This window comes from Equus asinus, chromosome 10, assembly GCF_041296235.1.
Source record: "Equus asinus isolate D_3611 breed Donkey chromosome 10, EquAss-T2T_v2, whole genome shotgun sequence".
Classification (NCBI taxonomy): Eukaryota; Metazoa; Chordata; class Mammalia; order Perissodactyla; family Equidae; genus Equus; species Equus asinus.
In genome coordinates, this window is record NC_091799.1 from 62,851,229 (window position 1) to 62,877,678 (window position 26,450).

Genomic DNA, 26,450 nt, shown 5'->3' on the forward strand with positions numbered 1-26,450 from the left:
CTAAGAAGCTTGGGCACAAGTATCATTTTGTAGGTCTTCAACATAGTCCATAACTTATTCATATATTGTCATCAGACAATTGGCTGATCTATAAAGCACACGTTGGCTTCTTTGTATGGTCATTTTCTAGCTCTTTATAATCAGTTCCTATGATCCCTTTCAAGCAAAGCTGACAGAATTTAACGATTACTACTGCAAATCAACACTGTTGGTACATGTAGTTCCTATCTACCATAAAAATATTTGTATAGTCTTTACAGTTTACACAGTACTTTCCAATCCATTTGACACTCACAACAATCTTGTGAGATACGATCCTCGTTTTACAAGTGAAGAAACTGAAGTTCAAAGACATGAAATGATTAGTTCAAGTCCCTAGAGGTAGTAAGGAGCACGGCTGGATCTCGACCCGGATCTTCTGATTGAGATTTCCGGGACCTTTCTATTAACAAAACTACAGCTACTTCTAACCCAGCTGCACACCTAACTCTGGCCCAGATCAACCCATTATCTGTCCCATACCCTGTTCTGTAATGAACACAACCACCACTATCCTGAGGGGCTTTCAGAGACGCTTGCATTGTGCGGATGCAGAAGGATATTCTAGACTAGCACTAATAACAGCTTTCTACAACGACGGAAATGTTCTACACCTGAGCTGGTCAATACACTAGCCAGTAGCCACATGTGGTTACTGTGCACTTGAAATGCGTAACTGAGGAACTGACCTTTTAATGTCATTTAATTTTAATTAATTTAAATTTAAATAGCCACATTTGGCTAGTGGCTTCCTTACTGGGCAGGTTGGTTCTAGACCTTGATGACTGGACGCAGAGCTTAATGTTGACATCTTAATATTGTAGCCTTAAGCATAAAGGAAAATCAACTAAACAGTGAGCCCAGAGCACTGGTTCATGGGAACCAAAACAGATGTGATATCATCAAAAGTAATACAACCAAAAGATAATCATAGAATAATCTTTCAATCTTTGTAAACTCTCTGGTCAGCTAAATCTCATGAGTGACTGCAGAAGTCCAGGTGGGCTGACAGTATCAACTATGAAAGGCAAGGAAGTCAACTCTATTCTATAGGCCACAATGGCTTTCCTGGGAAAAAAGAGCTCATTACTCTGCATGGAAACGAACCTAACTAAATTAGAAACAGGAGCTGATGGATGTGAAAAGCAAAGTGTCTTAGTAAATCAGGCATTATTTCTCTAATAACCACACTACATCCATGCACTGAAGAATGTAAAAGGGCATCTTCAAGGCCATCCCCTTGTCTCTGTCCTTAAGTATCACATCCACACCTCCATCACCATCCATACTACTTCCCTCTGAAACGTTTGTTTCTGTGCTTCCCCCGTCATTCACCTAGCTAGGCACTAGGAAGTTTCATTTAAATAAAAGTGATAAACTCATTTGGCATCAAATCCTTCTTTGAGTTAAAACTGAGACTTTCGAAACCCCTAGGTAGGTTTTATGATTCCCATGAACAAAAGCAGTTGTCATTTCTTCTTCTTTTAGCTTTATCCCACGTTCAAAGCACCTGACTGGTGCTGATAACAGATCTGAACCATAAGTCAAGAGCCTATGGTCTTAGTTCTGGTTCTTGGACTACTAGATATTTAGCCCTCTGCAAAGCACTCAATTTCTCATTTGTAAATTGATGGGATGATCAGACCACCTCTACAGTATCTTCCAGTTCTAAATCTGTACTATTTTGTAATATCCTCAATGGTTTCCAGTCGGGTTCAAGGTCTTTCGTAGAGTCTCCTATTAACAAAAAGCATTTATTTTGCTTATGTACAAAAACTGTGATATGTATAACCTGCTTCAAAAATTCACAGATCAATAATCCACTCATTCTCCAAAATCTTGAGTATACCAGTTCTTTAAGTATAGAAAAAGACATTTATTTCCAGTGTTTTAAAACACAAATCCTTCCTAACTGTGCAAATTAAAAAGTACCCTCTTAAGAGGTAAGGATGTCATTACTTACACTGTTAAGAACCTGGAGCACAAGGAAAAGCCCAAGCTAACATGGACCTTCTTTGGTTAGTTTTTGCTTTTCCTTTATTTGCAAACTCTACTCACACACTGCACAGTCACAGCCTCTTGGACAGCCTTCCCACTCCTGTGTTGTACAATTCTGAACCTGTGTCCTCTAACTATATCTGAAAAATATAAAAGAACAAACAGCTTTTCTACCTATGTGAATGCTTCTTTGGGAACTTGGATCTATATATACTCAAACAATCCACTTTTGAAACTGAACTTGAGTAACTGTAGTTGGCATTTAGAGAAGCAGGACCCTCTAGCAGAGACAGGCAGTGAGCTCCTTGTGAACGGAGTCCTTTTCATTTCTACAGTTGCAGTTCTGACCTAATTTCACTTAATCCACAGGCAGATGCTAACAAAGTATGCACTCTCTCTTTGACTCTTTCTGTCCATCTTTCTCATTCATTCCCTTCACATCTGTTCACTTCCCTCAACTTCGGTTCTTTCATATGGGCTTTGTGTTTTTCTAGTCTTAGTAACTTGTTTCTGTCAATCCACCTTTTCAATTAATTCTGGTTTGCAGTCCAACAGTGATAGCTTGCAAGGTAGCAGACTAGGGCTAGAGGGCTCCATCAGGCCAAAGGAGGTGACACAGCTAAACTTAATTACTCCCATAGGGACAGACCCACAGGGATCAGGCCCTTGATTAATCTCATTGCCATGAGGTCCTAATCACCTGGCTAAAAGGCCTACCTGCTGGTCACTCATCATTTCTGAGAGAATTTAGAAACAGGATGCTATCCCACTCCCAGAAGGAAAGCAGAGGTGTATAAGCTCTGACAGGTATATAATCAGCTAGGAGGAAGATCAAAGGCAGCATGATATCAGAGGCTGTGGCTCCTGGAAATTACTGCTAGAGTATCTAAAATTCTTCTTAAAATTTTCAATAGTTTCAGAGTTTCTTGGGGGGAAAGATGAAGCTATATGAAGAGAAGTTTTACTAGAAGGGAAATCCCAAGGGTCACCAGAATTGACTCATCTTAAGAAGGCGTGCATGAGGTTATCAGCAGGTAGAGCAGCACTGTGAGAACCAAGCCCATCTGCTTCCTCTCTTCCCTCCCAGCACGTGGACTCACTGAGCGACAAAGGAATGCCTTTTGCTCTGCAAGCTCATAGAGGGCCTACTTCCACCTGCCCTTTCCGGCCCCAGTGATTCCTAGGATCTGCATACTTCTCCACCCGACCCACATGTAAGAAGGCTAGACTTAGATTAGGATCTGTGCTTTGAGTTTTACAGTAAAATCAGACTGCTAGTATTCCAAGCCCTGATAAGCTTATCTTGAATAACTTAAGCTCCCATTACCTTTCACTGGTAAATTTTTTATGAAGTCTTTTGCCCTTAAAGTTCTCAGTTATTTAAAACAAACCAAAAAAGAAAAGAAAAGAGACAAAGGTCTAAAGGCCTAACTATTCCTTCTGAGGGAGAACGCAGCATAGGCATTAACTCATCCAGCAACACATACTGAGCCATGGCTTTAGGTGACCAGTAATGCTATCTTCCGTGACCTTTGAGAGTTGTTGAGAAATAGAGCCCAGAACATTTATGTGGCCAATCCAAGTTCTCATCTCATATCCATCTCAATAGACAAACATATTCTTATATAGAAATCAGTATTTCTATCCTAAATATTCCTGTACCACACAGTGAAGTAACACTCCATTCATAACACTCAAAGTACCCCTAAATTAACTTAAGTCCATTTCACACATTTCAGCTTCTAAGCTAACAAGCAAAAGCCTATTTGAGCTCCACCACATTCACTTCTCTGTGTGCCACATTACTCCAGAAAAGCCTGCAGAAACACAGCTGGTTCTGTGCTCCCGCTGTAGAGGACAGGGACTGAGAGCACAGACTCTGCCGCCAGTCAAACCTGGGTTCGAGTCCCAACTCTGGCATTCGTTAGTTCTGTATGCCTGAGCAAGTAATAACCTCCCCATAACCCAGTTTCCTCACCTATCAAGTGAGGATTCAAACGCCATCTATTTCACAGCCTTCTTGTCAGGATTAGGTTTGAATAAAATAATGCAGAGAAAGCGATTAGCATAGCGCAAGGCACAGTGTTCGGCTTTTGTTGTACTATTGTTTGGGTCACTTCTGCCTCATTACTAGAGGTCTTTGGTTCTACGCTCCTATGACCCTATTTGCCATATCCCCAGCTTCAACAAAGTCTTATCTTGGACTAAACCCAGCGTTTGCAATCCAATCTAGTCTATATAATCAGGTATCTCAGCTCCTTAGAAAAAAGTGCCAAAGGAAGCACTATTTGTTCCGTTCCACAGCTGCAAATTTATCAAGTGCCTCTATCATAAACATGTAACTAGTTTTAAGGAGAATCACATGAGAATGTCGGGACACATCAATACCAGAAAAACAAGTCAAAGGTAGGTCCTACTATGACTAGGTCAATGGCATCATCTACAGAAATGAAAAATAACATCATAAAACACCAACTTTCAAAGCTTCTATCCAATACAGAAATGTACCGAGGTTGGAACAATGTCCTAATTTTAACACCATTCCCAAAACACAGCTTTATACTATTTCTAATTTTTATAAACTAATCATCTGGCAAATATCTATACTCTTCACTTTCTATTTTATTATTTTATTGTATTATGTCTTTTTCTTTAAGACACCTAAAATCCCTTAGGGAAAAAGAATTCAAAGAATAAGCAAAGAAATACTTAAAAATCAATTAATCAAAAGAGGTATTGGATGCTCACTCCTCTGAAACATACATAATCTTATTTGATATCCCTCCTAATCATATTTCATGAGCACAGCAGAGTTCTCTCACGCTGCGTTCCTCAGGTTGGGGGCTATCTGTTGCATTTGTAACTACTACAGGATATTTCCCCTCCACAGAGGAGACAGAAGTCTCCTACTATAAAGTGGGAGTTATTAAGAACCCAAAAAGTAGGAGTTAAGATCCTATATCTTCAAATTTTTAAAAGCATAATTCTATAGACGAAAAGAAAAAAAGATTTCAGCCACTCTACCTACCTGACTTCTCTGCTGAACAGCTCAAACTTGTGTCCAAAACCAAACTCTTCATTTGTCAGACTCCAAAACCCCTGCAGTAGCTGTTCAAAGCAGAAACCTGGGATCACTTCTGATTCCTTCCTCTTCTCCACCCAGCCCATCCAATCCCATCACTACACCCTGCTGGTCTGTCCACTTCCCTCCATCTCCACTGTCCCACACTAGTCCCAGCCCATACTCCTGAACCACTGCGACCACCTTCTCTACTGGACGCCTGGGTTCCACTTGTCCTCACCAACCTATTCTCCACAGAGCGGCCGGACAGTGGCTTATCACTACACTCAGAATAAAAGCCAATTCCTTACAATGCCCTAGAAACAACTCATAGGATCTTGCCACCCCCACCCCACTTCTCCTAACCCGTCTGGCATCTCTCTCCCTCATCTTCCTCTACTTCACCACCCACTCTGGGCTCCTTTCAGTTCCTTGTATACATCAGGTCATTCCCCCCTCAGGAACTTCCTTCACACATACTTTATATCTTTAATTTCTATTAGGCTGCAAGCTCTATAAGGCAAGAGAACTGTTTTTATTCAGCAATACGTACCCAGCACCTGACATAAAGTTTGGCACATAGTACAGGTGTTCAAAAAATATCTGAGAAAAGAATGAATGGATGGGAACAAAAAATAAATTTTAATGACAAACACCATCAACAATAAAATGGAAAGCAATTTAAGAAAGCCATACAAAAAACCAGCCTCAGTGAGAGGAAATTCACAATAAACCTTTTTAAATTTAATATTCAAGATGGACACTCCTAAGAAAACAGATTCTTTCAGCAATGTTCTTGGGAACCAAAACAGAGATTAACAGAAGAGTTTTGGAAACCGAGTACAATGTGCCTCTTTTCAGATTTTGACAATCTGTTTTCACTGTTGAACTTGCTCTTCAATCTCATCTCAATAGAAGCCAAGAAGTAGCCCATAAAAGGAATATGCAAATAGTTAAAAACACTAACCAGAACTAAGACACAAATGTGCTGCCAGCTGTTCCAAATAATACAAACAATAAATGCCTTCACATCACTAATTTCTGAAACGCAAGGAAACGGGAGGGGAGGGTTGTAAATTCAAGCCCTGAAACATAGTGAAACCACAGCACTATGCCTGAGCCATCAGCCTTCACAGGATCAAACCAAGTGCTGCTTTTCGGCCCACTCCCTTCCAATTAAACAAGACACCCGATCTAAAGCACGATAGTTGCAATTCTGACCTACCCAAGAGTTCTATCCCTGCATGAAAACAGCTCAACCTTCTCCTGTGAGATTTTTCTCTTTTAATCATGAGGTCTCAGAATAAGGGCCCCAGTCTCCACCCTCTGTGGTTTGCTGGAAACAGTAATAAAGTACCTACATGCTTTGCCCCAATTTTCAAACCATCTAACAGAAATTAAAGATTTACTAGGAATAAGCTACAAGGTATCTTTTCTTTTCTGGTGGGCTGGAATTAAATCAACTTAATGTGGTTGTATTGGTTATTGAGGTGGTTTGGTATTGCCTGCCATGTCTTTGGTTATTTTTTTGAACTGAATATGTAATAATTATAAATGCAAGTACATCTGTAGATAGTCTCTTTTAAAACATGGGTTAACTAGACAAAAGTAATTTAAAAGGGTTCTTATTAAAGACAAGGCTGAAGCTCCCTGAAATTTATCAGTATTTGGACAGCAAAAGCATACTGTTTCAGGCAAAAGATCCGGGTTAAGGGGTTCCTTCTTCACTAACATTAAGACTGCTCTGGGCAGCAATTTTTGCCATGTTCCCATCCTTTATGACCCAAAACGTGCTTACCTTACTTGGTATCAGATAGAGCTTAAAAAGCAGTTGATTAAGTCACTTTTCCTCTACAAAGTCCAAATATAGACTCATCCAACAAGATGTGAAGATTTACTCTATATTTTGAAGGGGTTTTACCTTAGAAGAATTGATAAGTATTTTACAAAAACAAATAAGGAAGGAAACTCTAATTCTAAAGCCACACTCAAAGCCCTCACGGCTCTGCTCGCAAGCACAGGGCAGAGCGCAGTAAGGACGTCACCACAAGCGCACTGGGCCGCTTCAGACGAGTGGGAGATGGAGCACCACTGAGCATGCACATCAGGTCTTCATTCGTGTGGCCTTATTCCCGGGGAGCCCAGCCACACTGGATCATTGCTCAGAATATTTTTATGTTTGATAATAGCCTTTTTGCCTTGAGTCTTACCATGGGGGAACTAAGAAAAAGCATTTTCCCCTGGAAAAACCAAGACACACAGTAAGATTAAAAGTGAGTGGACAAAGTCATATAACTGGTGACCACGCAAGAATTCATAACCTCTTTCCTAGCTCAGTGTTCAACATATCACATATTCCTGTTGGATATTCCACGTGCTAAATGAAATAACCTTAATATCTGGATCCAATGTAACAGAATAGTTTATAATTCTTGATACATTTAATATTATTCTGCATGAAGCATATTATCGCCAAAGGTATCTAAGTAAAACACACAAGTCCTTAAAGTCTAGCCTGATGCTTTAAAAAGAAAATAAATCAATTATTATGATACTATTCACAAACTCAGGACAATTATAAATTCTATGCAATTGTGAACTTAGGGCTGAGCACTTGAGCATGTGAGTAATTTAGGGTCGAGCATGTTGTCTTTTGCTGATGAAGGTCCTGATGTTTTGCTCTGTTGTTTCCTCCTGGTCAGTAGGCTGACCTCCCCTTAGCTGGGCTGCTACACATAGGGGAAATTACAGTTACTGACTTCAGAAGGTGAACGCCATCAATGCCTCAGGAAATGATCAAAATCACGCAGAAGCAGCTTGTTAACAAGGACAAATAAGCACAAGCCGTCCTTTCATGAAAGGCTAAAACGTCCTCTATCAAAAGTCATAATAACACACTTTTATAAATTTGGAGTCCCTGAAACAGTTACTCAAAGCAGTCAATTCAATTCACTACACCAGATAACTTCAGTAGCCACTTGAAATAGTATTCCTTTATTGGCCTGGTCAAGTCACAAAGTTTACCACCAAGCTAAAGGGCTCCTTCCAGATCCTCGTTTATAAACCTGTACTGCATCACCAGCCACACCTCTCATGGCCCCACATATCCCCTCCACAAAAAGCTAATAAACTTGATTCCTGACTATGACTTCCATTAACTAAGAACCAAAAGATTAACAAAACTCTTAAATATGACTCAGCAAAATGATCTAATTAACAAATAGTCGAGAAAAACATGTTTTTGAAAGTAAAATTAACCACATGAAAACAAGAGATAAGGGGGAAGATGTGGCTGTAAACATGATGTTTGTAAGACGGCCAGGAAAGAGCCCACATTTTTCTTCAAAGGCTTAAGAATCAGCAGCAATAACCCAAACCTATCATGGCCAAAGGTGTTTTTAATGGAGTTGTATTCAATTTTGGCAGTTTTCCACATAATGTTTCTTCTTTTTGATCTTTTGTTTTATAGAATTGCATTTGAGAGCTTTTACAATTTCTTTTCGGTACCAATTCTGAAATGAAACGGACTTCGGGTAAGAAAAATGAAGAATCTCATTACCCAGCAAAGTCATCTCTCTAGCCCCTCCACCGTCATAAGTCACCATAGTTTTTACTGTTTCTCTCTCCCTCTCAGAAATAAAAACAAATAAAACGGCCCATGAATTTTGACAATTTGGTATGTAAGTTATATTTAATTTTATGTTTATGCTTATGCTAACTGCTTAACCTGAAGCAATACAGAGCCCTGACTTTCGAAAACGAAAAAAAAGGTCTTTCATCCTCCTACAAGGAAAATCTACCATCAGAATTTAGTATTCGTTAAGGAACTGTAAACCCGCGCGCCGCCCGCCTCCGCTCTGTCAGTCACACACACACACGTGGCCCCGCCCCCGCCCTGTCAGTCACCCGCAGGCCCCGCCCCGCTGTCAGTCCGCGGCTCTGGCCGGCGGCTGAACCGGCGGCGCTGACGTCAGCTGGCGACCGCGGCCGCATTCCTAAACAGTTCAGACAAACCCACTGGTGGGAAGCTTCGAAAGCCCTCAGCTGTAGTGCAGAAAGCAAAGGCTTGGCGAGCAGCCAGACTCCTGAGCTCAGCATTTTGTAATGCACTTCCTTTTTACTTAACAGCTTGCATAATGCTCTTAACCCTTCCTTCACCTGCACCACGCCTTTAACCCCTTCTTTTCCTTGTCGAACTTCAAAGCAAACTTCGGAACTCGGTCTCCCATAGGGTTTTAATATATTCTGCACCAAATCACAACTGACTGATTTTTAATATCGCTGAAGAGGCAATTTAATTAAATACACATGCTTCCCCTAAACAGCCCACTTTTTTTTCCCTTAAAGCAACGTTACTTTTCAAGCAAGGAAACTAAAACATTTTATTAAAACAATATATTTTAATGTTCAATTTTTTCCCTTCCTTCCTAATCTCTCTCTTAGAAGTTATTTTTTCAAGAGATAATACCTTCAAATGGTCCAAACAGAAAGAACAAGAGAGTATTATGCAGTGACAAAAATCTCCCTCCAACCCTGTGCCCCAATCATCCGGTTCTCACTCCACAAAAACGTGATTTATTTCCCTTGTATTCACCCAGAAGTAGTTTAGTTACATATAAGGAAACACAAATATATTCTATTTTCGCCCTTTTTCACACAAATGATAGACATCACACGTGCTGTTCTCTTTTGCTGCTGCTGCTTTAGAACTGCATAGAATTTCATCACGATTTATTCACTGGTCCCCTGTATATGAGCATTTAGGTAATTTTCAATCTTTTTGCTATTACAAATAATGCTGCAGTGAAAATCTTGTATAAATATATCTCTAAAATAAATTCCAAGATGGAGAATTGCTGAGTCAGAGCAAATATGCATTTGTAATTTTGAGGTGCCTACAAAACTGCCCTCCATTGAGGTTGTTCCTCTTACCCTCCCACCAGCAGTGCCTAAGGATTCTATTTCCCTCCTGCAGCTCAGACTGTCTCCTGAATTAAGAGGCTCTCCTTTATTTCATAAGGATCCCAGATACTTTGGTAGGCCATTGTTACTGGCCATTGTTACCAAGCTTCCTTATTTTTGTAAAACAGATCTGTGAAAAAAATGCTATCTCAGTATAGTTTTAATTTATATTCCTTATATAAATGAAGTTGACCATCTTTTTATAAATTTAAGAGCCATATGTATTTCCCTGTGAACTGTTAAATCATCACTTTTGCTCATTTTCTATTGTATTGTTCATCATTTTCTTAGAGCTCTATATTTTTAGGAAAGTAGCCTTCTGTCTGTGATGAGAGTTTGAACGAGCTTTTTACATATTAAGGAAATTAGTCCTTTGTTGTGATAGGAGTAGCAAAAAATGTTTTCCCAGTTTGGTGATTTATTTTGGTGGTTTCTGCCATACAGAAATTTGGGGCTTTTATATAGCAATCTATTCTTTTATGGCTTCTGGTTATTCTATCAGACATAGAGTGTCATTCCTCATGCAGTTTAAAAAAGAATTAGCCTGTGGTTTCTTCTAATACTTATTAGGTTTTCAGTTTCACATTTCAATATTTGGAGTTTTAACTTTGGTGTTTTCCTAAATGGATATCCACTAGTCCCAACATTATCTGCTAAATAATCTATCTTTCCTCACTGATCTGAAATGCTACCTTTATTATATTTACTAAGTTATTTTATGTCAGTGGGGTTCATAGGATTTTTATGCTGCATTTATCATCAGTGATCACTTTAAAATCTAGCAGAAAGTAAGATATGTTTTCCATAGACAACATGATCCAGTTTCAATAAATACATTTCAGATTTGGGGAGTCTTGTTTATTTTTAAACCAAACTAAATCCTTTTCAGGAATTCTGGGATAAATTAAAGCACAGTATCACTGGGTTACATTTAAAGGCTTATACTGAAATCGTATCTAATGTCATTTCAAAGTAACTAGCCTTTTGAAAATAAATATCCATTCAGAAACATTACTCCTGACCAATTATGGCAAGTACTTTTAGTTTTCATAAAGACTTCAGATAATTAGCAGAAAGATGTAAAATGTTGAAAGCATTGTTAAAGCAACATGTTGATACCAATTGCATAAATCTTTGCCTTTTAATATCTCCTTTAAAGAAAAACGAGGGACAAATGAGGATGAAATAGTCTTTCAACTAGTTTTTGCCCTTCTTTCCCTATCTGTTAGAGATTATTACAACTGGTCTCTATGAAATTCCTAGGTTTACATTTATGTAAACCATCATACTGATAACAATTACTTATTCTATTGAGTACACAAATGATTAAGCATACAAATGGTTTCAAGTTTTAGGAGATGTTAAAAGATAGCAATATGCAACATTCATCAGTTGTTGAAGACACAGCAGAACCCACTGTTTTGAACAGGACCTCATAAAGTTTGGCAGATGGTTCCCTAAAGGGGTAGCAAGACGACAGAGACCTTCAGACATAAGGTTCAAAGTACCTGTATGTTAAGGAGGAGGGGAGGGCAGGAGGCAGGAGGCAGGCGACAGGCAGAAGGAGAGCACAGAACTGCCAGAGGAAGAAGTCCCAAACTGGGAGAGGCAGAAGATCTTAACGCAGCTCAGGCTGTCCTCTATATGGTGAGACTATCATTTACCCCACAGGAGGCTCAAGTCTCAGCCCTCTCAGTACAGGCCTGCCACAGAGCTACAGGACCACAAACGGTGTCAAGAGAAAGCCTTTAAAGGTATTTTCCTGTGTGATAGACACCTGCACATATGCAGTTTTTAAAGTTCTCAAATGTAACTCAAACAAGACTTTATCCTTCTAAGATATGGTGCTACAATTACATTTATGAAGTTACTAATTTAAACTCTGAGTCCATTTCCCTATAAAAACTATGACACAGAGAATAAAATCCCAACAGAAATTACTTTAAAGCTCCTGACACCCTTCCCCTAACCTACCCTTCTACTCTTTTCTTTCAAGGAGCCCACACTCTGGCCTGTTTCGGAGCAGGGCCTGCTGTTTCTCAAACGTGCCTGCTGACTTTGCTCACATTTTCCTATACCTGGAATATCCTCCCCAAAACAGTGAATACCAGTCTCTAAACTCACATCTTCTCCCATCTTCTGGAGGATCAAACGCCACCTTCTCTGTAATTTCTTCCCCTCCTGAGGAGTCAGCCCTCAGAAACTCCACTGGCATCTCCAATGATGATGAAGAATGTTAAAGAGAAATGTCCTCAAAGTACATGTTTAAAATTCTCATTTTAATATGAATATGAAAAAAACTAAGGAAAAACTATACTCCAATAATGGAAAAAGATGGACCATTATCAAGAAAAAAAATGTAGGTCCTCTTTATTAAAAATCTACTTGGGTAGGGGGCTGGCCCCGTGGCCGAGTGGTTAAGTTCGCGCGCTCCGCTGCAGGCGGCCCAGTGTTTCGTTAGTTCGAATCCTGGGCGCGGGCATGGCACTGCTCATCAGACCACGCTGAGGCAGCATCCCACATGCCACAACTAGAAGAACCCACAACGAAGAATACACAACTATGTACCGGGGGGCTTTGGGGAGAAAAAGGAAAAAATAAAATCTTTAAAAAAAAAAAAAAATCTACTTGGGTATTGCATTTATGTAAACAAAGTATACACTTCTTTTTCTTTTCTTTCTTTTTCTTTCTTTTTTTTTTTGGTGTGGAAGATTGTCCCTCAGCTAACATCTGTGCCAATCTTCCTCGATTTTTCGTACTTGGGACACCGCCACAGAATGGATTAATGAGTAGTGTGTAGGCCTGTGCCCAGGATCCAAACCCACAAATCCTAGGCCACTGAAGCAGAGCACGCAAACTTAACCACTACACCACCTGGCCAGTCCCAAGAAAGTAGATATTTCTTACTAGTCTCTTCTTTTAGGGGGGCAGAGTGAGGCTGTCAGCTTACCCACTGCACCTTCAAATGCAGCTTTCCATCAACTTACAAATTAAAAGGAATATAAAAGAGGATAAAGCTTTAAAGCATACTTTAAATATGGTACTATTAAAAACCAACCCCCAGCAATAGGATGATTACAGATAAGTTCTACTGCTCTCCCATTCCTTGAAGCTCTGGCTATCATCTCATGGACCCCTAGGACCTGTGGCCCTATCTGTCATGCTGTAAGTCCCACCAGTATTGATTCATATGCCTAAGGACTCAGAACTCCTAAGGTTAGGATGAGAGGCATCCACCAGTTCTCAAATCGAATGAGGCATCAACAGCACCTGCGTAACTCAAGAAATATACAGCGTCTCAGGACTCAAGCCCCAGACTTCCTGAAGTGTAACAGCAGATGGCAGGGCCCAGGAATCTATTTTGTAAAACAAACTCCCCAGGTGATCATCTGATTTGCAAACAAGCAGTTTGGAAGATGAGAAGATGGGGCAGGGCCATGAAGGGTGGTGATAATCCCTCTCCTCTCTTGGATCGACCTTCTCTCTCCCATGTCTCAACCCCAACAAAGAGGAGGCAGCTACTGCGAGAAAAGAACAGCACAGCAAGAGTTACAGGAATCTAATGGCCACAGGAGCTTCCTCTCGAAAGCCCATCTGCCCTTGTCTACCTTAAGGTCTGCTACCCAACAACACATCTGAACCAGAGAAGGCAAAACAGGGATGGCAGTTCCCCTTGCCGGGTGGTAGCCATGAGCTTCAGGAGGGTGCTGGAAGCCCTTTGAGGTTTTCCATATGTCTCAATTTACACCATTCTTTGCCTAAAGACTGGAAAGTAACTAAAATTTAGTCACAGGGAACAAGAAAAAAATGCAATCATTTTAAGAATTCAACTGATAAATGAGAAGTGGGTAGGGGGGGTTCCTGTGGTATAAAAAATACTTTTTTAAACCTCCCAGGATGGTTATTAAAGAGACATTATGAGGTCACCTAATTCATCTCTTACCAGGCAAGACTACAGCTAATACTATCCAGGGAAATATACTGGAAAATATACTTCAGGGGCTGAATTTCCACCTAATTTAATTGCTCTCACTGTCAAAAAATATTACTTAAATACCAAGAAGTTCATAAGATTGGAAACTAAGAACTGAGCATTAAAAACTGCTTACTTTTTGGGCCAGCCCCCGTGGCCTAGTAGTTAAGTTCAGCGTGCTCCACTTCGGCAGCCTAGGTTCGATTCCCAGATGCCGACCTACACCACTCTTTTAGCAGCCAAGCTGTGCTGGCAGCCCACATACTAAAAAATAGAGGAAGACTGGCATGGATGTTAGCTCAGGGCAAATCTTCCATAGCCAAAAAAAAAAAAAAAAAAACCTGCTTCCTTTTATGGCAAAAATCTATACTGGTCAAAAAAGTTTTCAACTCCCAACAGTGCCCAAGTATGCATTATTCTGTACAATTCCAGAATCTTGTTTGCATGTTAGTTTTCTCTTCTGACTTTATTCAAAAGGTTCTCTTTTCTTTCCCAAGTGCACTCTCTAAGTCTGGAGACAAAGTTGCTCCTTGTCCCTGGCTCCTCTGTGTGATGAAGTACCCATGCGAGAACTAAAGGAGCTAAGGGCTCATAGTGGGCTCACTTGTTAGTCTGTCAAAGACTGAGGCTGCCAGCTGCATATGGATTAGAATGGTCCTGTTTACAATGGCTCCCTGCTCTATAGCAAGAGGAATGGGACCGACCACATGCCACATGGTTTAGAAACCCCAGGCCATGTTTTACATTTTAGTTTAATTTTTCTAAAGCTAATAACATAGCTTTCACAGCCCAAAAAGAGTTCTGAACCGTAAAAACTCTAGATTTTTGGTAACATATAAACTGTGCCCCAGTGAAAAACCAATCTTAAATTACTGCCTCAGGTGGGGGTTTTCTAATAAGTGCTGCTGATGGTTTCAAGGCAGTCTTCAAGGACCAGAAAGAGTTACCTCAAGAAAGATATCAAAGACATGTGTCCTCAATGAAGTCTGAAATCTTTGGCTTCTAAATTAGATGTGTCAATTTGGCAAGTGACATCACTTGTAAACAGCACATTATTACTAACGCAATGCACAATTGCACCCTTGTTTTATTACGGGATCCCAGACTTAGATACGTACATTTGCCCCCTGTTCCCTAAGTGTACTACATTAGAGCAGGGATATTTGTTTGATTTATTAATTTCTACATTCCCAGGTCCCATCACATTGTTCAAATCATTATTGATGAATGAATGCTGCCCAATTAAAGTATATACAAAAATAAAGTTAATTTCTCTCATTCATTTAGATATAAGACTCAACTATATACATATTCAAGTATAAATTAGGCATTATGCCCAACAATGCAAATTCTAAATCTGCCCATGGGGACCAAAACAACAGTTATTGTGAGAATAATAACTTTGAATTTCCTAAGTTGGGTGCATTGGACACTTAACCTTTAAGGTGCAAAACTGTATGTATTTAATAAAATTGAATCCCATGAGAATTCTAATTTCCACATGCACCCCTACAGCACTGTAATCTAAAAGCCACACCGTTTCTTGTTCTCTGCAGAAACTTAATCATTAAAAACACCTTCATCTGGAGAGCTTCTGGGTATAGTATTTCCTACATTAAAAAAGAGAATCACTGGAGATTCATCTATATATTGCTCCCAGAACCAATGCTGCAAAAGTTTAACTTAAATTTACACTTCAAGTGATAAAGGCTTTATATGGATTGGGAGCCAAATCTAACTAAAGCAAAATTCCAATGATAATGAGTGATATCATGGCAAAATTCCATTGTCATTTTAAAAGTTCTATTGTGACTAATGATTAAACTTTCAAGCATTTATAGATGCATCTTCAAAACCACTCTCACCAGTGAATCCTCCATTCCCCTAAATGTACTTACAATTATTATAAGTAATCTTTTCTAATCCTCACAAATAAGGTCCTGTAATTCTACAGAGTGTGGGCTTAATTACTGCTTAACACTAAACACTAAAGAGCATCTCACACACAGAAATAGCTACTAACTGCTACCACAACTTGAGATGTACATGTTCCATAAAAGATATTTTAAGTGACAAAGAGTTAGTTCCTTGAATTTTGTCCCATCTTTAAAGGAATTCTGGAATGTTTTTTCCTGTCTCTCCTTTTACCCCTGGAGCTGGGGTGAGAAAAACGAGAATGGTTATCAGTATGGGTAGAGACTCAAGCACACAGATAGGGGAGTACTTGGGGGAGGGGGAGCGAGAAGGACAAAAGAAGTGGCAGCAGGGAGAGAGGGGACTGGTCTTGCCTGTTCGTAAAATGATTAGCTTAATGGGACATTTGAACAGTGATATTATTCTGGAAACATTTATGCTCAAGCTTCTCTTATAATACATCAAACTAAGAAGAGGCCACATTAAGTTGATGCCGCTAAGGAAATTCTATTACAAAGTACAAGTCATGAAATACAAAATATGCAGGGATAGCCTACCCCATACAACCATCTCCATGTCAAACTCTGACACTTCTCTTTAGACAGATGAACAGAGAAGACTTAAGTAGCATTTTTGATATACCAATATCCCATGACATACTCATACTGTTTTTACCAGCTATTTACCAGATAAATTTCCTTCATATTTTTAACCTATCTTATCATTATCTGTACATTCGCTATTTTTTAAAAAGTACTTTTTCAATATACAACATTACTCAGAATATCTGGAATTAGATTTCAGTTTATTCTCCTTGTGAACTGCGTTTTAAACTTTATCTCCCCACAGATCATACTTAAACTGGCTAAAGCTACCATCTTTGGAAAAACCTTGGTGTGTCCTTGTAGTGGTACCTCTGAAAAGAAACTGGAAACCTTCTTAACATAAGAGATTTCCTCCTTCTTTTGGTTCACCAGCCCCCCCTTGTTTAGCACTCAGTATTGGGCACTCCAGGTCAGGAAACCACGGGAAGACTGTGAATGCAAAGAAAAGAAAAGCTAGGGGCGATGTTATTGGAGATCACCAAAGCAAAAACCAGAACACAAGAACTGTGAAAAAAGCTAGCACTGGTAGTCCAAATGTATAGAAAAATAAAAACAAATACAGAATTTTGAGATAAAAGATAAGTTAATGAGAAACCTGTTTGAATTCAAGGTTTCAAACCAAGACAAATTACATCCAACTCTGATTAAAAATATATTGTCAAAAGGGAGCCAGGAACCACCATCAGGGTTCCCCACAAGTCAAATGTAAGGAGCAGAAAGGCTCTAGCAGTCAGAAGAGCCTCCACTTGGCTTTGCCCTGGTCACCATTTTCATCAACCACTTGGGATGGACTCAGGAGCAGGCTCAGCAAGAATGAGGAGACAACAATCTGTGGGGCTCCCTTATACCCAGAAAGACAGAAGGTTCAGAAGGATTCGGCGGTCCAGAACAAGAAATAGATATAAAATAACAAAAAAAGAAAGATAAATATAAAGTACTACCCTGGAGCTAACAAGTAAGCTGCTCATCCATAACATAAGGTCTTACCTATGAGCAATTCATGTGAAAGACAACACCAAGGATAATATTTACATGCTCAACACAGCACATGGCTGTCTGTAAAGAAATCCAACAAAAACATCAACTTGGGCTATAATACTGAAATTACAGTTTTTAAACCTTCTTAGCATGCCCTGTGCTGGTTGCGTCCTATCTAAAGCACTGTATGCTTTTCCAAGGACCACATTTAAAAGGGGGGATGAGAAACAAACACTTGAGGGAAGCCAGCAATGATTATGGAAGCTCTGAAGCTACATCAAAGAGGGATGGGAGACAGAGCTTTCGCAGAATAACGTAGAAAAGAATCGACATAACTCTTGTTCAATATGTGAAGATGTGCCCTGTGAAAGATGGGAAAGGCAGAATTAGGACTATATTGGAGGGCTAGGAATCCACACAACAGGACAAGCTACCTAATATTAAAGCTGCTCGAAACTGCCTTGGAAACCAAGAGTTCCTCATCTCTAAAAGCGAAGCCAGGGGCCGGCCTGGTGGCGCAGCAGTTAAGTTCGCATGTTCCACTTTGGTGGCCTGGGGTTCGCCGGTTTGGATCCCAAGTACGGACATGCCACCACTTAGCAAGCCATGCTGTGGCAGGCGTCCCATATATAAAGTGGAGGAAGATGGGCATGGATGTTAGCTCAGGGCCAGTCTTCCTCAGCAAAAAGAGGAGGATTGGCAGCAGATGTTAGCTCAGGGCTAACCTTCCTCAAAAAAAAGGGAAGCCAAGCCAAGGCAGAATGAAACAGTCAAATAGAGACAGAATAACGACCTGCCGAGGATGCTCTATCCTCTTAAACAAAGTTCCCCAAAGCTACTTCCAACCCGTGACCCTGGAGATCACGTACAGCTCCTGACTCTCCAGGTGAAAAAGAAACTGAGGCCAGACCAGGGAACCGCCTTGTTCAGGTATCACAATCATAAAATAGCAAAGTCAGAACCTGAGGCCAGCCTTCCAAACTCCCAATCCACGCTCTTCATTCTGTTCCATCTTCTCACTCCAAGTATGAGGCCACTTTGACCCTCGCCCACGAAGAAGCATTCTCTTCATAAGAGTTCATTCACACTTGGGAAGTAGGGGTTGGAAGAACAAATCACCTTGTTTGGGACAATCGATTTTGTTTTTCACTTCTTTCCGTAATCTTCAAAGGTACTCACACAGCCCAAGAAATACCAATCCTTAATGTACACAGATACCATACATGTTTTCCCACTAACAATTCAGCTTTCAGGGCTTTACAACCAGAGGATTCAGGTCCTTCCGGCTCACAAAGAGGAATGCCTCATTGTTCAAGCCTTTCACCTAATTCAGTGAGGGTTGACAGACCCTAGAAAAGGGAAAAGAGGATCTTATTTTTTCCCCTCAGTCAAAAAGACACAGACGGAATCTCCACTGGCCAAAGACAGAGTAGCTTCAGTGTGTAAGACAAACTGGAATGCCAGTATCAGTAATTTCCTCACTCCAGTCACATATGAGGATTTAATCCACAATCAGACAAACTCAATGTTTTCAATCAAAATACATTTTCAAATAATAGACGCTGATTGTCTTTTTACAAAGCCACACAACTAGCTCTCCTTTGGCCTCCTGAACTGCCATTCAGCCATATAACCCAAGGTCACCCTTCCTTTCCTCACTAACAAGCACCCTAATAACACTAGTCTACAAATCCCATTTGCGCCCTAACTCAGAGAAAATTATCCTCAGAATTGATATCACACAATGCCTGGTTTAATCATAAAAATCACAATCTTAACAAACCTCTGCTGGAGCTGAGCAGTTGCCAGATGCTGTGCTAAGTACTTTACAGGATGTTGATAAGGTAAATATTATTATCCCCATATTATACATGGAGAAAACAAGCCTCCAAGAGATTAAGTCACTTGCCCAAGGTCAAGAGCTACTAAGGGTTACGATCAGACTTCAAACTCAGAACTCCACGTTCCCACGATCTGAACCCCAAATAATGCTGCCTGCCTACTCTGCTCAAGGAGAGCACTGCTGGGGGCTCCAAGCATCCACTGGAACCATGGCAAGGGAGGGGGTCCCAAGTTCACGCGAGTTTCACAGGGACGGGATGGCACAAAGTACCATTCTTTGAAATACTGCTGAGATACTGTTTTGTAACCAGAGGCTTAAACGGCAGCAGGAGGGATTAAGTTTAGACATGAAAACGATCTTCCTTTGCTTTGAAGGTAACTGGAAAGACTCTAATAGTTATATTAACAATGGTTAAATTTTAATTGCTTTCTGTGTTAGGCACTGGAAGCTAACTCCTCTTTTCCCTCTCAATGTGGATTGAATGGATTTGGACCACAGACCCCATTCTCTCTACGTGGAGTTAGTGAGCTAAACAGGCAGCAAAGATTCCATCCCCTTCAGAAGTCACCCCTCACAACAGCCTGGTTGTCACTGATGGGCTGCACGTGCCATAGTCCCTGGAGGGCCCCCGCGGCAGAGCTGAGATTCACTGCACGTGCAGACCAACAAAACAAACTGCCATTTTTCTCCTGAAATGTGGATTTAGTCACAACTGCCACCCTCAGAGCATTTCACTGATTCCCTAATGTAACACTCAAGGTGAATCCGATTAAGATCAAATTTATTACAGGTAAATCCAATGCATTTAAATTATTTTAGGTTAAGAAACTGATTTTGATTATTGCTCTACATAAACACATTTTTGTAGGATATTTTAAAATATATAGCATTACACACAATTGAGATAATGTTTTGTTTTTGGAGGGGGAAGAATACATTCTGAACTAATTTAATGATTTAATGTTTTTTAGATTAAGTCTAAATCAATGTTCAAAACTGAATAACCTACTTATTTTGTACCACAAACAAACTCAGCTAGATATTGACAATAAGGCAACAAGTCATAAGACCTGTTTTAATTCCAGGTCTCTCTTACTACTTACTACTGGGACAATCATGAGTAAGTCATTAACCTCTCTGAAAAGCAGTTCCCTAACCTGTAAACAATAATTTTTTAAATTCTGAAAGACAAACTTATGGATATTATATTTTTTATTAAGATTATGATAGTTTACAACCTTGTGAAATTTCAGTTGTACATTATTGTTAGTCATGTTGTAGGTACACCCCTTCACCCTTTGTCCCCTTCCCTCAACCCCCCTTTCCCCTAGTAACCACCGATCAGTTCTCTTTGTCTATGTGTTATCTTCCACCTATGAGTGGAATCATACAGAGTTCATCTTTCTCTATCTGGCTTATTACACTTAACATAATACCCTCAAGGTCCATCCATGTTGTTGTCAATGGGACGGTTTTGTCCTTTTTTATGGCTGAGTAGTATTCCAGTGTGTATATATACCATATCTTATTTATCCAATCATCAGTTCCTGGGCACTTACTTACGTTGGTTCCACGTCTTGGCTATTGCGAATAATGCTGCGATGAACATAGGGGTGCATGGGACTTTGGGAATTGCTGATTTCAGGTTCTTAGGATAGATACCCAGTAGTGGGATGGCTGGGTCATAAGGTATTTCTATTTTTACCTTTTTGAGAAATCTCCATACTGTTTTCCATAGTGGATGCACCAGTTTGCATTCCCACCAACAGTGTATGAGGGTTCCTTTTTCTCCACAACCTCTCCAACATTTGTCACTCTTGGTTTTGGATATTTTTGTCATTCTAACAGGTGTAAGGTGATATCTTAGTGTAGTTTTGGGTATTATATTTTTTAATTTATTTTTATTGAGATATAATTAACATAACACTATATTAGTTTCAGGTGTACAACGTAATGATTCAATATTTGTCTGTATTGCAAAATGATCGCCACACTAAGTCCAGTTAACGTCTATCACCATACATAGTTAGAAAATTTTCTTGTGATGAGACATTCAAGACCCACTCTCCTAGCTACTTTCAAATATGCAATACAGTATTATTAACTAAAGTCGCCATGCTGTACATTACATGCCCATGACTTACTCATTTTATAACTGGAAATTTGTACCTTTTGACCCCCCTTCACCCATTTTGCCACCCCCCCCCCCCATGCAACCACCAATCTATTCTCTATATCCATGAGCTCAGTTTTCGGTTTTGGTTTTGGGGTTTTTTTTTTTTTTTACATTCCACATATACGTGTGAGATCATACTGTATTTATCTTTTTCTATCTGACTTATTTAACTTAGCATAATGCCCTCAAGATCCATCAGCTGTAGCAAATGGCAAGATTTCACTCTTTTTTATGGCTGAATAATATTCCACTGTGTATATACTGCATTTTCTTTATCCATTCTTCCACTGATGGATATTTAGGTTGTTTCTGTATCTTGGCTATTGTAAATAATGCTGCAATGAACATGGGGGTACATATATCTTTTTGAATTATTGTTTTATTTTTCTTTGGATAAACAGCCAGAAGTGGGATTGCTGGACCATAGGGTACTTCTATTTATAATTTTTTGAGGAAGCTCCATACAGTTTTCCATAATGGCTACACCAATTTACATTCCCACCAACAGTGCACAGGGTTCCCTTTTCTCCACATCTTTGCAAACATTTGCTATTTCTTGTCTTCTTGATAATAGCCATTCTAACAGATGTGAGGTGCTATCTCACTGTGGTTTTGATTTGCATTTCCCTGTTGATTAGTGATGTTGAGCACCTTTTCATGTACCTGTTGGCCATTTGTATGCCTTCTTCGGAAAAATGTCTGTTCAGATCCTCTGCCCATTTTAATAGGATTTTTTTTTTTTTTTGCTGAGTTGTATCTATTTATTGATAAATATATTGTTGTATAAATACATATATTTATATATTTTGGCGATTAACCCATTATCAGATATATGATTTGCAAATATTTTCTCCCATTCAGTAGCTTGCCTTTTCATTTTGTTGATGGTTCCTTTGCTGTGTAGAAGTATTTAGTTTGACATAGTCCCATTTGTTTATTTTTGCCTTTGCTCTCTTTGCTTTTGCAGTCAGATCCAAAAAATCATAGCCAAGACTAATGTCAAGGAGGCTGTTTTCTTCGAGGCATTTTATGGTTTCAGGTCTTACACTGCAGTCTTCATACACAAAAATTAACTCAAAATGAACTGATGTAAGATAGCGGTCAAGTTTCATTCTTTTGCATGTAGCCATCCAGTTTTCCCAACACCATTTATTGAAGAGACTGTCCTTTCCCCATTGTACATTCTTAGCTCCTTTGTTGTAAATTAATTGAACATATGTGCATAGGTTTATTTCTGGCTCTCTATTCTGTTCCACTGATCTGTGTGTGTGTTTTTATCCCAATACCATACTATTTTGATTACTATAGCTTTGTAATAGAGTTTAAAATCAGGGAGCATGATGCCTCCAGCTTTGTTGTTCTTTCTCAAGATCGTTTTAGCTAGTCGGGGTCTTTTCTGGTTCCATACAAATGTTAGGATTGTTTGTTCTCTTCCTGTGAAAAATGCCATTGGAATTTTGATAGGGATTGCACTGAATGTGTGAATTGCTTTGGGCAGTATGAACATTTTAACAATACTAATTCTTCCAATCCATGAGCATGAATAATATCTTTGCATTTATTTGTGCATTCTTCAATTTCTTTCATTAACGTCTTAATAGTTTTCAGTGTACAGATCTTTCCCCTCCCTGGTTAGATTTGTTTCTAGGTATTTTATTGTTTTTGATGCAATTGTAATTGGAAATGTTTTCTTAATTTTTCTTTCAGATAGTTCATTATTAGTGTAGAGAAATGCAACAAGTTTTTGTATATCGATTTTCTATCCTGCAATTTTACTGAATTATTATATTTATAACACTTAGAGATTAACTATCTCCAGTTCAAAAATTTAATAAGGAATATCTGGAAGACATTAGAAGGATCACTCATTTAAACACTCCCCCCTGCAAAAACAAAAAAATCCTGTGTTTTCTGAATATTTTTATTCAACAGCAAGTAAATATTTTAACCAAAAACTTAAATTTAAAAATGTGTAATTAGTTTATTTGTGAATGTAGAGTTTTTTCCTTTTCTTTAAACTATTTAAACCAAGGTAATTTAAGTTAAATATGCTATGCCACTAAAAAAATAAATAAAAGATCTGATACTCAACACTGCCATCTTACATTTGTACAGCATTTTGTGAGCTAAATAAAATGTTTCATTCACATATGAATAGAAACATTCAATTCTCACAATAAACCTGTAAGGTGAGGAGGGTGAAGTGTTATAAGGGTAATTTTGCAAGAGATAAGTAAGACATCTAGCGCACACTGCTCGAAGTAGTGTAGGTGCTTCTGGAAGCCTGGCCCTCTGGGTGCGCCCGCCCAAGCTCACGCGTGCCTCCAAACACCGACTGCGTCTTCTGATCGCAGTGTATTCGGCAGACTTGTAAAGAAACACCAACTTCCAGGATTTTTTTGTTTCCAAGCAACACACTGACTTAGAATGCCTTAAAGCAACACCTACTCCTCAAAAAATCATATGTAAAGGTTACTAAGATATTCAAGTTGACAGCCCACTGACCCCCACTGAGTAAAGCCATTTTCTTTACTCTATCTGAATAATTTAGAAAAAAGTACATTCTCCGAGAACACTTTAATATCCGATTACTAATATTGTCCATGGTTTATTGTGTCTTACTGATAAAACTTTGCATAAAAGGTCAAGTGACTAAAACATCTTAATTTATAAATTAGAAATTCTAAATCTTAACCTCTCCAGATACAAAAAAAAATAGAATTTTTTAACCAAGTGTTTTTCAATGTTTGAAATCCATTGTTTTAAAGACAGGTTTTTTAAAAATCAATTAAGTATTTACTGAGTTATCACCATGTGTCTAGCCCTATGCTCGTTTAATCAATTAAACCATTGATTTTTATCTTAACTCTGACATTGCTTAACTCAGTATTCAAAGATGACACCCTGACAGATCCATTATCTGTGTGCAGGTATGAACAGGGGAAAAAAAATCAATGCACAGCACACAGTCTTTTTTGTACAGCGCAAAGACTGCTGTTACTCTTTGCACAGCCTGCCGTCTGTCCTGTGTCGGGCTGTCAGGCAAGGCTATGCAAGAACACACCCTGTGCCACCCCATACACCTGTGTCCCTTCACCAGGTTGGACTGCCTGCACAGAAGTTTTCTCAGCACCGAGCAGCCATACCATCTGTCTGAAATGGTGTCCCCTTTATTAAAGAAGCCTTTCTGCTCACCTTCCAGGCCACGGTAGCCTTGCTGACGGGCTGAGACACTATAAATGTACTCCCTCCGGTACTAATGTTTAGCACATCCCCTAAACTTATAAATGGGATTTTATCACTCCATGAAATGAGCACAATAGGCTTTCATTTTGCTCCTCATGACTGGGCACAAGGCTAATTAGAGCCTCATGCTGACAAGTCTAACTCCTCAACACGGCACACAAGGTTCCACTACGGTCTGGCCTGTCTCTACTAGGTCCTCTCCTACCACCAAACTCGGCGCCAACTATGGAAGCTGTGCAGAATCTGAATCACAAAAGGGAGGTAATTGTTTCCTACCTCCACACCTCTGAAAAAGCTTTACCTGCTGCTTAGAATGTATTTCCATAACTCCTCTTCTGACCAAACACCTCTTCCTCTCCCAAGAGCATTTGCCTGGCCAACTCCTCTGATTTCTCATCGCTGGTTCCAAGCTTCCCCTTCTCTTCTGGAAGCCTTCACAGATCCCCAGGAAGAAGTGGTAACCCGCTTCACAGACATCAGTCAGAGGGTACTTAGTGCACGTCAATCAAGTTACACGCCTTGAGGCCATCTTACTTTCCACCCGGTGAGCTCCAAGAAGATGGGGAAGGGGTCCGATTCAGCTTGGCATTCCCAGTACTCAGCCAGTGCCGTGGCAAATCAAATAGTCAAAACTGGAGGGAGAACCAGTACTGCTCAGCAGCCCAGGGAACTCTTTCCATGCAGGGGCTGCCAGGGCCCAAGCAGTCAGGTCCCGCTAACTCCCTCACGAGCAGCCCTGGAGAAGACACTGAGTGGGTTGGCAGCCCAGGGAGCATGCCCAGAGACAAGGATACACTTCCCCAAGCAAGAGCAGCATAAGTGGGCTTCCTCTCGTACCGGGCAGAGAGGAAGCGACGAGGCAGACACTCCAATGGCACTTCCACCAACCTGAAGGAAGGGAATTTCCTAATCATAAAAGCTTGCCTTTTATCTCAATGTATATAGCCTTGTCTTCTACATTAAGCAGTAAACTGCTGTTTTGTAGTAGAAATAATTCAATCCAGCAGAGCACGGACATAAAATAACAGGCCCCAAACTAAAACAGGTCCTTACCTACCATAAATTCAACTTCAACAACTTCTGTATCCTACCCCTAGAACTGGAACACTCCACAGATTCTGACTCACGGACTGCTTGCTTTTATTATATACATCAGATGATAAGATTGGTTATCTCATTTCCAAGCTCCCTACAGATTAAAAGCAGCATGTTTGAGAAAAGAGTTTTATAAGAAAGATGACAAAAAAGCTGTAAAAAAACAGACCCAAGAACCCCAAAGTCCAGCAATCTGGACCATTTTGGCCCTAGAGATCTGAATGCTCAGTACATTCCATCTAAAAGGGCACAGTTCAGATTCTTAAAGGGGCAAATCATCACCTTTCTGGGAATGCTGACTATACACAATTATACGTTTCCTAATATACTGCCATAGCCAAAGTGTAATTATATTTAAAACAAAATTATATTAGCAATTCCACTTATAGAAATTTGCCCCCAAAATATAAGTAGGCAAAACGAATGTGCCAATATGCTTAACGTAGCATTGTTCACAATAGTGAAAAACTGAAAACCAAAATCAGTTCTGAAAGCTAGGATATTTATATGCAAGGATATTTTACATACAGCTCTAATCACCCTGTCCATTTCAAATAGTT

The 26,450-nt window shown here is 39.7% G+C and overlaps 1 protein-coding gene across 3 annotated transcripts in view; it reads right to left on the minus strand.

Annotated features, from left to right (window-relative positions):
* Positions 1–26,450, minus strand: part of ZSWIM6 (zinc finger SWIM-type containing 6) — a 183,305-nt gene that overhangs the window by 107,673 nt on the left and 49,182 nt on the right. Inside the window, exon 1 of one of the 3 annotated variants that reach the window (XM_044772155.2) lies at positions 5,066–5,456. The exons of the other annotated variants lie outside the window; for them this stretch is intronic. Coding sequence (XP_044628090.1) covers positions 5,066–5,117 — 52 coding nt within the window. The 5' untranslated portion in view covers positions 5,118–5,456. Of the gene's footprint in view, positions 1–5,065; positions 5,457–26,450 lie in introns of those variants that run through there. 3 annotated transcript variants of the gene reach the window in all.